At 38.9% G+C, this 14529-nt stretch overlaps 1 protein-coding gene across 2 annotated transcripts in view; it reads right to left on the bottom strand.

Annotated features, from left to right (window-relative positions):
• Positions 1 to 14529, bottom strand: part of POLR3B (RNA polymerase III subunit B) — a 93569-nt gene that overhangs the window by 17183 nt on the left and 61857 nt on the right. For both annotated transcript variants that reach the window (XM_084880112.1, XM_084880111.1), the window contains exons 21-23: positions 12363 to 12521; positions 10276 to 10393; positions 8686 to 8828 (exon numbers count right to left, since the gene is read on the bottom strand). In XM_084880112.1, coding sequence (XP_084736238.1) covers positions 8686 to 8828; positions 10276 to 10393; positions 12363 to 12521 — 420 coding nt within the window. The remainder of the gene's footprint in view (positions 1 to 8685; positions 8829 to 10275; positions 10394 to 12362; positions 12522 to 14529) is intronic.

The raw sequence follows: 14529 nt of genomic DNA, 5'->3' as shown, positions 1-14529 counted from the left end.
AATGAAAGCAATGCTCTTCCCCCTAAAATCCGAATCTCTAATAACCCTGCTTGAAATCTGATTAATATTTAGCATAGAACTTCCTCTTGGGAAATTTATTTTCTAACTAGCACTTTTCTGACATTGCACTTAAAACTACATATAAGTAGCTTTCAGATTTTTTTCATTCCCATTAGAGCAGTGGTCGGCAAACTCATTAGTCAACAGAGCCAAATATCAACAGTACAACGACTGAGATTTCTTTTGAGAGCCAAATTTTTAAAAACTTAAACGTCTTCTAACGCTACTTCTTCAAAATAGACTCGCCCAGGCCAAAGAGCCACATATGGCTCTCGAGCCGCAGTTTGCCGACCACAGCATTAGAGGTACGGCATTGGCCACATCTGAATCAAGGGCACCTGTAAGCCAAAAAATTAAATCTAAGCTAACTTAAAATTACTTTCGGCTCTGAAACCCTTTTATATGCCAAGACGGTTCCCATAGCAGACAGCCCTGTGTTGTTTGTTTTGTGTGAAAGTGAATGATAAAAGATCCATGAAATCGACACAGAAAGCCAGAACAGCAGAAAGAACTGAGGGCTCTCCATCACTGCGGCTTCTACCCTCTGCTGACTTGCAGAACAATGGAAGCTACACATCCAACTGCAGATCTAACACAGCTGTGCATTTCATTAGATGAAGAGCACTAGTGACACAAGTAAATAATTAACTTATTCTGGTCCGCTGGCTGTGCTTATGAGACCAGTCATAGCTGACAGATTTTAATACAAGTTAACACAAAGAAAACATAATGAGCTTAGAAGTTAAAACAAAATATTTAGACAGAATTTGATGATCTCAAATCTCAAATTAGACGGATGACTGTTAAAAGTTCGCATTTTACTGAATTCATTAGAGGAGAAGAGAGTTAGTTCTCAATCTCAGAACCAGACCTTTTTTTTTTTTTTTTTTTTTTTTTTTTTTTTTTTTTTTTTTTAAAGAAATGGTATTTTTCTGTTTCAGAATTATTCAAATCCTTAGTCATCGCAGGAAGCTTTCTTTTATTTTCAAATAAAAAAAATCCCAGGGATAGAGCATAAAATCTCTTTCTATAAATAAACTCTTTAAAGTAATAGTCACTTTTCTTTAAATGCTGGTTTAAAAATGTAAATGATATGCATTACTCCCTGGGTCCTTGAAAAGATGATGGACTACAAATAAACCATATCTAATGGAAGCTGTTGTAGAACAATTACTGATTCATACCTTAAATGCTTACACAGCATTTCAGATTTTAAAATAAAATTTCATCCCCTGGCCCAGGCCTGTGTCTCAACCCCATTGTATATAGCACAACCTCCTGGCAATGAAATGCAAATACACCAGTGTAACAGGCCCCAAAACATTTAATGCACTTAAAGGGGCCACTGAGAATTAGACCATAGACTATACTACAGAATTTTAACAAGTGAAAATAGACAATAAGGAAAAACTGGCACACAAAAAGAGCAGAAAGGTTCTACGGAGACCCAGTCAAAATGAAATTATTCTATCACCATCTATCTTATTTTCAAGTTGTAAAGGTGAGAATTTAGGGAGTCTAAAGAAACTACAAATCTGACCGCCAAGCCACTCAGGAAAGACAAATCTGGGGAGCCACGGTCACAGTTCCCTCAGCGTCATGACCCAGACACTAGAGGCCCTTACACTAATTTGTTATTTCTATTTTCATGGCCTACCAGGACAATATATAAATCATTTAAAGAATAGGTTTACCCAGCAAAAACAAAAACAAAAACAAAAACACAAAACCGTTAATCTGATGAATCATTCTTATGAAGTGTTTCCAATTATAAACAGCAACTGACTTGTTCAAAAGTCTTTTTTTTAAATTAGTTTTAGTGTAATGGTCCTATCACAATTCAATTAGAAATAAAGGCGGTCAGGATATAATAAAAATGGTAAGGAGAAACTAAAGCATTCTCATACCGTATGGAGAAAGGAAAGCAACTTGATAACAGAAGACAACTTAATAACATCCTGATTCCAGAGATGTTCTGATGGGATTTCAATGTTTTAGCAACAACAAATGGTTCTCTACCTTGTCGACAGCCAGGTCTCATTTTAATATCACACTGTTTCACTTTTTAACTTAAAAATGTTTTCCTTTAGCAAGTCTACCTTCCAGAACCACTTTGGGATTGAATGTACCACTCTAAGGTTGATATATGTTTTTACTCTTCCTTTTTTTGAGCAAGGAAAGAGAGACTAATTTCCCTCAATTACCAAGCATATGCTATGTGACAAGGGCTGTGATGGAGGTGGGGACATATGAAGAGGGCTCAGGGATACGACGCCACTTAAGAGGAGTCCTGTACAGATTTATCTGACCGAATATGGAAAATTAAAACGTTTATGCAATTCAGCTTGCCACATTCTAATGCTCTGCTTTCTTCAAGTACCTGTTAGACAAGGCTATTTATTCTGCCGAGTTTGACACTTTGCATGAAATGAAGGGTGAAATGATACTGAGATTTCTCTCTGTCTGTCATAGAGCAGGAAGCGGACTGATATTCGGTAAAGGAGTGATCACTGTGCAATGCCTGGTCTTAATGAGGTTCATAAATGTGTGTGTGTGGGGGGTGTAATCTGTAAAGGACTCATCAACTCCTGGACTCTCAGATCTATGTAGGGCAGGAGATCAAGGAATCCGGGTGACCTTTATTTGACTCTGTGCTGTTCCACTGACATTGTGTTTCCTGAGGATGGGGGAGGGGGGGGGCGCGGTTGGGGGGTGGTAGGGGGCACCACTTTCTAGCAAGCCTTAGTTGTTTGGTCTTTGTAATGGGGATAATTAGCACCTATCTCATGAGGCAATTGTGTCAAAAGCACAGATGAGAGGTACTAATGTTTGAGAGGTACTTTGAGGTCCTTAGAGAAAGGCAGCATCTAAATCCAAGGAATTATTATTATATAAGAAACCTAATTATTCTCAGCAGGAAGCAAACCAGCAATAATGAATGGGAGAATCAAGTGCAGTTGCACTAACTTTGGCTGAAGAGCTGAAAAGGAGCTCACTCCGGCTGGGCTGTGCAGACCGTTTCACACGACTGGGACAGTGTCTCCTAATAACTTAAGAACTTCACAGGGCTTGGGCTGAGGATTTCCAGTGCGGAGCAGTTTACTGCTGATGAATATAGTGGTAAATGGAGCCAAAGAAGCAGCAGGAATGCTTTCAAGTTTGACTGTTCGTATTAAGCAAAAAAAAAAAAAAAAAAAAAAGTTTTTGCTTTGAATAAGCTCATCTCCATAAGCCTTTATATATTCAGAAATGTAAATCTCTAAATCAAAACGTGAAAGCTAACACAGGTGGTTACTCCCTTTCTTCCTTTCCCCCTTCCCTTTCCAGTGATTGAATTAACCTTCTTTTCTTTCCCTCACCACCACCTTAAATAATCCCAAGGGGGAGGGAAGGAGACAAAAACTGTTGAATCATATTAGCTTTGTTCTGCTGTTGAATCACTTCCAGATCTATCACATCACTTGCCACTAGCCCGGTTGACATAATTTTAATTTGGCTCTCCCTCACATGTTAACAGATAAATAATGCATAAGAAAACTTGATTAGCTTTCTTATTAAAACATCACTCTAAATGAGAGGAGGCGCTAGAAGACAATACAGTTTTTACATGGCTTTCCCATGAGCAGTTGAATGGTTGATGTGATAAATTTGCATAGTCTGAAGCACACAAAGGGCTGATTAATTGAAACCCTTACAATGCTTCTGGAAGCAGCTATTGTAAAACAATAACCATAGGAACTTTACAAAACACACACGGCTGAATGTGTCAAGAGCTTAATAAAATGTGTTGGGGCTACACTATTTGGAAACAGAACTGGAGATTTTTATTCTGGGCCATAAAACACTAACCCACCCTAATTTCAAAGCTTTAGTTGGATATTTACTGAAAGGTCAGAGGGTTACTGGCTAGCTACTGAAGACCAAAACTTGTTGTTAAAATAGTAAATTAAATAAAATCTCCTCGCAAAAAAAGGTGTCTATATGGACAAAATAATCCTGATTTCGAACATTTAAGCAACAGCTGCCAGAATTTCTTTTTGGACCCAAACTCTGAGGGATCATTTGGCAACCCACACCTTATCTTGGGGCTCACGCTATTAGCTCCTTTGGCCCCTCTCCCCTCCCACTTGGACTCTTTCATTCAAGCAGGATCAAGCAAAGTAGGGAGCCAAAGATATCCCACTTTGAAGCTTCAGTCTAGCAGAGAGGATTTTAGGCAGTCTCAAGTGCTACATGAGTACAAGGTGTTATTATTATTATTATTATTATTATTATTACTTTAAATCAGAGTCTTTTCATTCTGTTTTAGAAACATAATCTACAAAAAGGAAATCCGTAAAGGTGTGGAAAAAGCAAAATTTTTACCCAAACCTTAACAAATAAACATTCCTCTCGGCTTTCTGCCATACATAAATTAAAATTTTCCTATTTCCCACAGGCTCTTCCTACCTAGTATATAAAATGCTTTAATCAAATTCTTAATAAATTAATTCACCAGGTTGTTGAATCACTTTTTAAATGCAAAGTGAAAGCATGTGACCTTATATGAAAATTCTGTTTAACAACAGAGGGTCAACGATGAATCTTCCAAACATTTTTATCCATAAATGCATAATCCTTATGCACCAAAGATACACAGGATCATCCCATTAAAAAAGTCTTTTGATAAGACTGTACTTCTACTTTAAAACAAAGGGTGACTTTACTCTATTTGAAAGAGCTATCTGAGGATTTAGGGGGAGATCCTGAGGAGTGTGTGCCATTATCTCAGATTTGCAGTTATTAAAAAACTTCTGTTTGCCAGGACACTCTTGCTCAAATACAGTTCTTCCTCTCCTTAAGAATACTGTTTGGTATTGCTGCCCAATTCTGTGATCTACAGGACCTTTGTTGAGGTGCTAATCCTTTTTCACATGAGAGACTGAGAAATGTTCTTTCAGGGAAGTGATATATTGCTTTCCCCCCACATCAAAGGAATCCACAGTTTCCTCCCTCGTTGTGAATAGCAGCAAAAGTAAGAGGAAAATATAATAATTTGGTTTGCCTGAGCATAGAAATTAAACTTGGGAATTTCTTAGGCTGACAGATAATTTTTGTTAAAGAATTAAAAAAGCAAAAGAGCTGGAAATCTGCTCACCCTAATAAGTGAACTAAGCATCAGGAAAAGCAAGGCCCAAGATAAAGATGTCTGCTTTTGATGAGTTACCTTCGCACAGAACTTATACCAAAGAGGCTTACATAAGTTATTTTGATTTTAATAAATAGTCTAGTTCCAAACATGACTCCAATACACAATATATGTGGATGTCTCTTCCTATCTTTAACTGTTTCTGTAAAGGGATCAAGAAAGAATATAAAGAGAAAACATGAAGAACATTCCAAACCCACACTCTATTTCCCTCTATGGAGTATCATTACGCATCTCTCATATAAGTCTGGCCTCAAGGTATCCAGAAGTCCAGAACATTTGGAAAGGAGATTAAGACTTCAGGGTTTTACTATTTATTCGCAACTGAAATTAAAACGAAACTAAAAAACCTTCCTTCCCTTGTAAACAAATTCACAACTTCGGTGCACAGAAGGTTATTACTAAACTAGGGGTCTGGTGCATGAAATTCGTGCACAAGTGGGGTCCCTAGGCCTGTCCTATCAGGGCCTGGCAGCTGTCGGCTGAGACCTGGGGACCTGCTGTCTGGTGGGGGGATTGAGGGGAGGGACCGAGGGAGGTTGGCTGGCCGTGAGAGGCTGGCCATGAGTGCACACTGCCCCCTGGTGGTCAGTATGTGTCATAGCAATTGGTTGACCGGTTCAATATTAATAGTTGTTTAAGCTTTTATATACTAGTATATAGATCATCACATCTTCCTCAGTAGTTTGCATTCCACAAAAGGATGAACTGTTGAAAGATTCTTATCAAAGACCCAGCTCTTTTGGGGGGGGATTCACTGTGCATTTATTGACGAGGTATATGTGCTCGCTTTGGCGGCAAATATACTAAAACATTGATGAGGTACATAATGGACTTTTAAAGACCCAAAGAGGACTGTACTTTATTAAACTTTGAATTTCTCATTAGAAAACTACACTGGAATTTCATTATCTAGAAGGTGTGCTGTGAGTGAGCCCTGACTGCTTCTCAAGCTGGAGTAGTCTTTATGTTATTTGGGACCCCTCTTCTTTATGAAACACTTTCTCCTTCCTGCATGCTTGGCTTTCTACTTTGTCATCCTCCATTCTTGAGGTCCTAGACGGCAACACTACTTACTGGGTCACATTTTTAACAGCTACTGATCAAACACTTTCACTTCAATGAGACTTCTCTGATCAATTACACCCAATCTTTGCTTATGGCACAGCGCTGATACTGATCCCCAAATAATAAGTACTAATTCTCCTGCTCCAGTTCATCCACTCATTCTGTCCTCTTCAATCTTTCTCAGCTCTTTTATAACATAAACCACTCCAGTTTAGTCTCCTCTTCACATTTATTTCATTTAGCTACTGATTATCCTACCACCTTTAAAGTGGTCAGGCTACACACTCATGTTCTGTGACATTAAATCAAGACTCCTCTGATTATTAGAGAGGATATTTTAAGAGGCATTACGTGCAGAAATTCAACCTATACACTATGCATAGACCAAAAGAATCTCTAACAACAGCTCTCTCAAAGTCAACTTTTAACAAAAGATAAAAATTGCTGGCATTTTATAAGAATATCAAGCTTTGCTCTTGTCCAAATAATAGGTCAAGTAAAACTGTGCCTGTAAATAAGGTTATAATGACCCCAGAATGACTTAGGGGTGCATCTCAGAAAGTGTCAAAATCAAGAGAGAAGAAGAAACAGAGAATTTCATTGTCACTGGTAAGCAGCAGAAAAAGCTAGAATCTCAAAATACCTTTAAAAAAAAAAAACAACCCTCAAAAGTATTAAGAGTTAGCATCTTAGAAAATTGTACAAAGCAAGGTGTCAAATTTATACTTATAATGGAACAACTCTTATAAAAAAAAAATGATAGGGTAAAATAATTCTGCATCTGTCAACTCAACTAAAATGCTTTTGATGAAATAGTATCTTAGTCTGAAAAACTTACATTGATGGAATGACAACTAAGGCTGGATTGATTTGACCAAACAAATTGTAATATTGGATATGCTTGCTAGGCAAATAAACAGTTAAAATCAGTAAGAATATTATAATATTACCAATTTTTAAAAAAAGATATCCCACTAGCAATTTATAAGCAAAAGTGAGGGTAAGATTCAAGGTTGAAAAGAGTAGAATGAGTAACAGCCACTGTTAATGATCTTGCTATCCTTTTTTACCATTAAATATGTATGTGTCAGGCACAATGCTCACTGCTTAATAATCAGAATAGTAGTTTAAGAGCATGGATTCTGGAGCCAGTCTGCCAGGGTTCAAAAACCAGTTCTGCCAACAAAATGGGGACTTTGGGCAAGCTGCTAATCTTTCTGTGCCTCCGTTTCCTCATCTATAAAATGAGGATGACAACAGTCCCTACCTCCTAGTACTGTGTGAGAAGTGAGTGCTGGAAACATAGTCACGCACACAGTACTACAATAGTGTTAGTTGCTGCTAATGCTGAAATTAGAAAGCAGTAGACAAAGCCAAAATTCAAACCCTAGGACACACTTTCTCTCTCTTAAACAATATATACATTGACTAAAAGAGACCATAATAATAGTGAGTTCATTAATAGTGACACAATGCTTTGGGTTTCGAAGATAAAAGAACAAAACCACAAATGGATGAAAACCCAACAGTAGCCATCAATGAAAAGAGTGAGGCCTGCCTGTGGGATCATATGGAGAAACACCATTTAGGAGGGGGAACACTGTGCAGTGGACAAAGCACTGCACTGGAGGTGGGAGACCTGGGTTCTTACACCACCTCAGCAACCGACTAATCGGGTGCCCCTGACTGGCCACTTAACATGCAGGATAGGGTCTCAACTGCCTTATCTGTTACATAAAGGGGAAGATAACTCTAAGGCAGGGGTCCTCAAACTTTTTAAAGTGGGGGCCAGATCACGGTCCCTCAGAGAGCTGGAGGGCCGGACTATATGAACTACTAATTCCTACTGTAACACCTCGGCTGCGCTCACTGCCCAAAAAACCTGGCGGGCCGGATCAGACTCCTCTGCGGGCCGCATGTGGCCCACGGGCTGTAGTTTGAAGACCCCTGCTCTAAGGTATCTTCTAGTGCTGACACCCTATAATATTATGACCCAACAGAACACATAGTAGTTTAAATATGTACCTTTCATTAAAAAATAGGTATTACTATTGGTTTTTTGAACAGCTACCTATATTTTAATAGGTACATCACCGAAATGTATTTATAGTTATAACTTCGGTCATGAAGTTGCAGGAAAATGAAATAAATAGCACAGAGAAGCAATTCTACAGTATATTTTAAAATATAAACAGATTAATTTGAGAAATAAAACAAGAATAATTTTGATGGCAATGTAATAATTTTTCAAACATACTAAATTTTTTAATAGGGGAAAGATATCAAACATCTCTTACATATGTGGTTAATAAATATTTTAGTATATTCAGTTTTATAATATACTAAAGCTGAGAAATGAAGCAATTTACCTTTTTGCCCATGACGACTGCTGAATTTGTCTCCAATTTCTGGACGCCTTGTCTGTCTCAGAAGCATTTTGATTAGGAAAGCATCTTCGGCATTTGAAGATATCATCACTTTTTCAATATATGAATCCGTTGCCCCTTTGTAGCTAGAGGAAATCAACAAAACAGAGTTCCAAACTGCCAAACCTATCATCCCCAGACCACAGATTTTTTTAATACATACCCCAGAATATTCTGACATTCCCATTTGGGCTCTTTACTTTCCTTTTTAGTATTAACTCAATTATAATTTCCCATTTCTAGTCGTAGTTTAAAATGGCTAACATTTACTAAGCATTTATTATGAGGAAGACATAATGCAACTTAATCTTCACAACACATATTATTTACATATTGTTATTCCCTATTACAGACAAGGAAAACTAATGCTTAGATGCCCCGGACATATGAAGTGGACTTGGGATTTGAGCTGATGCCTGTCAGACTTGACTCCAAGTTCTTAACCACTTTTACTGACTGAGCTTTCCGGGGAACTTTTTCACATACTTTGCCTCTTCTCTTACCTGTTTTTCATACAATAAAAATTAAGAGTCTGCTCTGTCAGACCCTTTTAGTTTCTGAACATACAAAGATTAAATAGACATGGCTACTGCCCGAAGGAACTCATAATACAACAAAGGATGAGAAAAAGGCAAATACAGTGAAGATGCCAGGAAAGACATAAGGGAGACAACAGTCCATCCTGTTAGGGGTTGGATATGGCAGTAGTGATGGGGAGGGGCAGGCTGTCAAGACTGCTCCATGAGGAGGTGACCCTGAGGCTGAGACTTCACCAGTTAAAGGGCATTCAGGTAGGGGGAGCAATGGGAGCAAGTGCTGCAGGCCTGCAGTAGGATGATATGTTATGGAGAATGAGACAATTCACTAGAAATATGGGGCCCAGTGTGCAAGGGGGTAAGGCTAGAGAGGTATGCTGAGGATCACAGTCAGGCCTTTTCGTATTATTATTTTGTTTTGGCCTTTATCCAGCAGGCAACATTGTCACTGGGAGTTGTACTCAATCTACTCAAGTTTTATTCTATTTATCCAAGAGAATCCCATGACCCGATAAGTAACTTAGAAAAAGGAATCACTCTGGCAGTACCATAGAGATGGCCTAAGAGATGGGGAGGGTGCAGAGCTGGAGCAGATGTGCAGTTACGATTAACTAGGAGTGCGCAGGAGAGGAGGACTAGAACTCAGACGGCAAGCACTGTCATCCAGAGGATAAGGGGGAACTAAGGAGACTGAGCCTATACATTTTGCTGAACCTCCAGGCTTTAGGCTTTGTGTGGCAGGCAAAGGAAGAGTCAGGTTTGTGTTGCAGGTGACTGGCTGGATGGTGGTGCCACTCATCAAGAGAGGGACCCTGGAGGAGCCTGTTTGGGGTGGAGAGGATGGTTTTGGTCTGGATATGGGACCCTGTAAAGCCGTGCAAGTATGGAGCTGAAACCAGGCAGGTGTCTATCTGGAAGTCAGCGGCAAAAGGAGAGTGAGTGGAGCACTGTGAGGGTGAATCTTTCTGTGTCTTTCCAAGGCACAATCAATACATACGTGATGGGCACATCTTTGTACTGTGGTTGCTGCGGCACATTGCTTCCTTCCAAGGGGATCTGAGTTACTGTGGGCATGGATTTATTTACGAGCACTTGTTTGTTTTCTACTTTCTCACCTAAGAAACAACGGTTAGACAAATCATTACCATCTATGTGATATGCAAAGATTACTGGGGCATAAAACAATGCGATTAGACTTGGTCCATGAAGTCTAGACATGGGGAAAAAATGAGTTCATATAGTGGGAACCAAAGTCCAACAGGGCTCGCTTGTAATTCTGTGAGCCCAATTAAAAACAAATCAAAGATTCAGATTACAGTGTACTTAAAATTAAGCGACTGATTTAGGAACCACATTACAAGAGAAATGTAGCAGTTTTAGATCTCTTAGGTCGTCAGAACAGATTTGGATCATTTGTTTTTATTAATAGTTATTTCAACCAGTAATAAGTCACTGCCAACTTAACTTGGGCAAAAGAAATAAAAAGATTTCTTTGATTTTCCTGCTGTTGTCACCTTTGCTTTGCATGTTTGGTAAGCTCCAAAATCAACTCTTACAGTACTGGCCCAGCACTTATTTCCCAGAACTGAGTGAAGAGAGGAAAATTCTCCAAGAAGGGGAAGCCATGCACCATATGGCTCAGGGCACCACAGTGGATGCAGTACTCACCACCCATGCATCATCATGGCAAGGTGAGGCAGATTTCCCTCCTAAGAACCTCCTCCACCCAGCCCTTCCCTCCACATCACCACAGTCCTGTCGTCTGGTCCTCTGTGAGAGCTCTCAGTTGGTCCTCCTTTATTTTGGCTCCCCTTCTACTCTTCTCCCCGTGGTAGTCAGGATGATCATGAAAATACTAATATGGCTACAATGCTTTGCATAAGGCCCCTGCAACCCCCTCATTTCCTTCTCCCTCTAAGACTCATGTTCACCATGCTTCCCGATACTCTCTTTGTTGTAGTTACACTGGCCTTCTTTCAGATCCTTTAACTATCAAGCTACAGGACACTTGCGCAAGCCCTTCCCATTGCTTAGAACACTCTCTCCCCTCTTCATTGGTTGACTCCACTTATCCTTGATTTCACCTCACTTCAGAAGGAAGGCTACCCCAATATTACTGAGTCAAATACTCTTGCTGTAAAATGGCTTCATAGCTTCTTATATCTTTCCTTTATCTGGTTGTAATTTGACATGTTTATATGTGCTTCTTTGATCAATGTATTTCCCACATAGTCCATAAGACTCAGGTCAGGGGCTGTAGACTGCATCAACAAAATTCATTATCCTATATAATAAAAACCTACTATGCTAAGTGTCTGGTCGTCTGGTTGTCAGTTCAACCAATCCAAGTGTAATATACTAATGATATGCAAGGCCACTCAACTGTTCGCTATGATGTGCACTGATCACCAGGGGGCAGATGCTCAATGCAGGAGCTGCCCCTTGGTGGTCAGTGCGCTCCTACAGGGGGAGCACTGCTCAGCCAAAAGCCAGGTTCAGGTGAGAGCAGTGGCCATAATGGGAGCCTCTCCTGCCTCCACAGCAGTGCTAAGGATGTCCAACTGATGGCTTAGGCCTGCTCCCCTGCCATCAGTCAGATATCCCCCAAGGGCTCCTGGACTGTGTCAGTGTACAGGCTGGGCTGAGGGACCCTCCTACCCACCCAAGTACATGAATTTCATGCACTGGGCCTCTAGTAAGCTTATAATTACAATAGAGTCACACTTTTTAGAGGCATTAGATTCTAAAGTCAGTCTGTGAACTAAGTGACAAATAATGATATGCTCAGGCAGATGGTGGAACATGACCTTCTTATTTTAAATATTTCCTTAAAGTGGCTTTTCTATGATTTAAAATTATAACTAGGAAAGTAGAATTAGAATAGATTACTGCTATGTAAAATTATATGCATAAAAAGACAGAACTGAAATTCACCAAATAATGAACATACTAGTACTGGCTGAGTTAGGACAGTGGTTTCATTCGTTGATTTTTTTCTATCCCATTTACCAAGTATTTTAATATATTATTATATAACTTTAATAATTTCAAAAACCACACATTAAATTTTTTTAAGGCTTTTACCTGGAGAACATATACCATCTGCATCTAAAATCTCATGTCGCCAGATGGGTTTCCTTGTGGCAGCATCCAAAATCGGCCCCATCACTTTATCAAAAGTCTGATTGGTATATCGTTTCAATGTGCACTTAGCATTTTTATATACAAGGCAACGCCCAAAACCTGAAGTGAAATCAAAATGGGTATGAGAACCACCAGTAATATAAAACTGAGAAAACACAGATTTGTGTTATTCAACAACCCACCCCATTCCTATTGTACTCCCCTTCCTCCCTCCCAAAAAAACAAAACTGTTCTACATTTGGATAATCTGGGACTGGCCAAACCAAATAACAATCTACTAATCTGAAGAACTAGCTCAGGAATTCTCTTCCTATCTACTGTCCATATAAACACTGGAATTCCTACAATAATTTTCAGCATGGACTATACATATTTTACCACAGAGGAAGGTGAGAGATTCTTTCAAAGAATTTTAAATTCTTTCAAAGAATTTTAAAATTTAGAGCACAGAGCCACAGAATGTGAGAAATGAAAAGGGCCTCAGAGATCACCTAGCATAACCCCTCTATCTATCAGGTGCTACAAGTGAAGTCCAAAAAAATTAAATGGTCATGGTCACCAAGCAAGTTGGTGGTAGAATTGAGACAGACCAGGTCTACTGATCATCCAGGGTTTTTACTAGAAATCATTTTGATGCATAACTTTGCTAACCTTATCTGGAAAGTTTTTCTTTTTCTGATATTAGCATGTAGAGAAAGTCCCAAAGAAGCACATACAAAATTAGTTTTTCTTCAAAGAGCACAGAAATTGAAAAGAAGCAATCAAATGACTTTAATGGCAGAAATAGTTCACTTCTATCCTGAAGATTAGTTTACTTTGATTATATTTTTAGATCACATTTATTTAGTGGATGAAGGAAAAGGCCCGAGACTAACTAACAATCTAAACATGAATAAAAATAAGCAAAATGAACAGAAGAACACCTTTAAGGGGACAAAAAACTCAACCACCGAATCGCACAAAAAGATCCATCAGCTATAGCATTGCAAAAAAGAGCTGTCATTCCTTCAACACTAAATATATTTTCCCAAGGCTTTGTGACTGATTTGTTTTTTTCTCCCACTTTGCTTTGGTTAAGCAGATTTTATTTTATTTAAAAAAAAATGTTTTTAATTGATTGTTTTGTGTGTAATCCTCACCCAAGGACATGTTTTTATTGATTTTAGAGAGGAAGAAAGAGAGAGAAATATTCATTGGTTACCTCCTGTATGCACCCCAATTAGGGATCAAGCCCACTGGTGGGGACTTGAACCCCCAATCTTTTGTTGTACGGGATGAGGCTCCAACCAACTGAACCACCTGGCCAGGGCTGTTCCCCTAACCCCTATACAGTTATTTCAAACTGGATTTTCTCTCTAATCACTTCAGGACATACTGAGCCAAGTCAAGAGTTTACTTAAATAGGAAAATGTCTCAGGATTAAATGCTAGATATTGCTGATGAAATACGCGCATGGCTGTAAAATCCTTCCTTTAAAACTCTCCAGCAAAAGCAGAACACTTTCAAGAAATCTAAGAATATGAATTTAGAAAATCAGTGAAAAGTGGATTTCTAAATAAACTATCCTTGCTCTAACATAAATTTTTAAATATGAAGGTGACCGTTCAATGAAACATCACATTTCTACAAGTGGACAACAGATAAAGACATTTGTGTATCTCTGAAAAAGGTCTTAGTCATTATGGCTCCTAGTTAATTGTGTATGGTCATAATACACCCTGCTCCAAGAGACAGCTCCTCTGGAAACATTACATGATCTTCAGATTTTGTACAATGGCCATTAACTGCAACATGCTGGAGTGCAATGTGAATCAGAACTGCATGAAATCAAGAAGTGTTTTCTTCTAAGGGTAAATGGACATTTTATTTACAGGTGGTAGCTTCAAAGCTAGTGGACAGTAAACTCTAATCGTTAAATTGTGCTGTGGAGTTTCTGACAGATATCACAAAGTCTTCAGATTTCCACATAAACGTTACCAGTTAATCAGAAAAGAAAACATCCAGTTTTAAAGCATGGCTGTTGTCATTTGGAGGAAAAAAAAGAGGCATAAATTAAGTGCAGCCAACATTAATGCCAAAGACACATGTCTAGGAGTACTATTATGGC

Source organism: Pipistrellus hanaki (genome assembly GCF_964339955.1).
Source record: "Pipistrellus hanaki genome assembly, chromosome: 3".
In the NCBI taxonomy this organism is placed as follows: Eukaryota; Metazoa; Chordata; class Mammalia; order Chiroptera; family Vespertilionidae; genus Pipistrellus; species Pipistrellus hanaki.
Note: the sequence above shows the minus strand (reverse complement) of the source record. Positions and strands in the feature narration are given on the sequence as shown.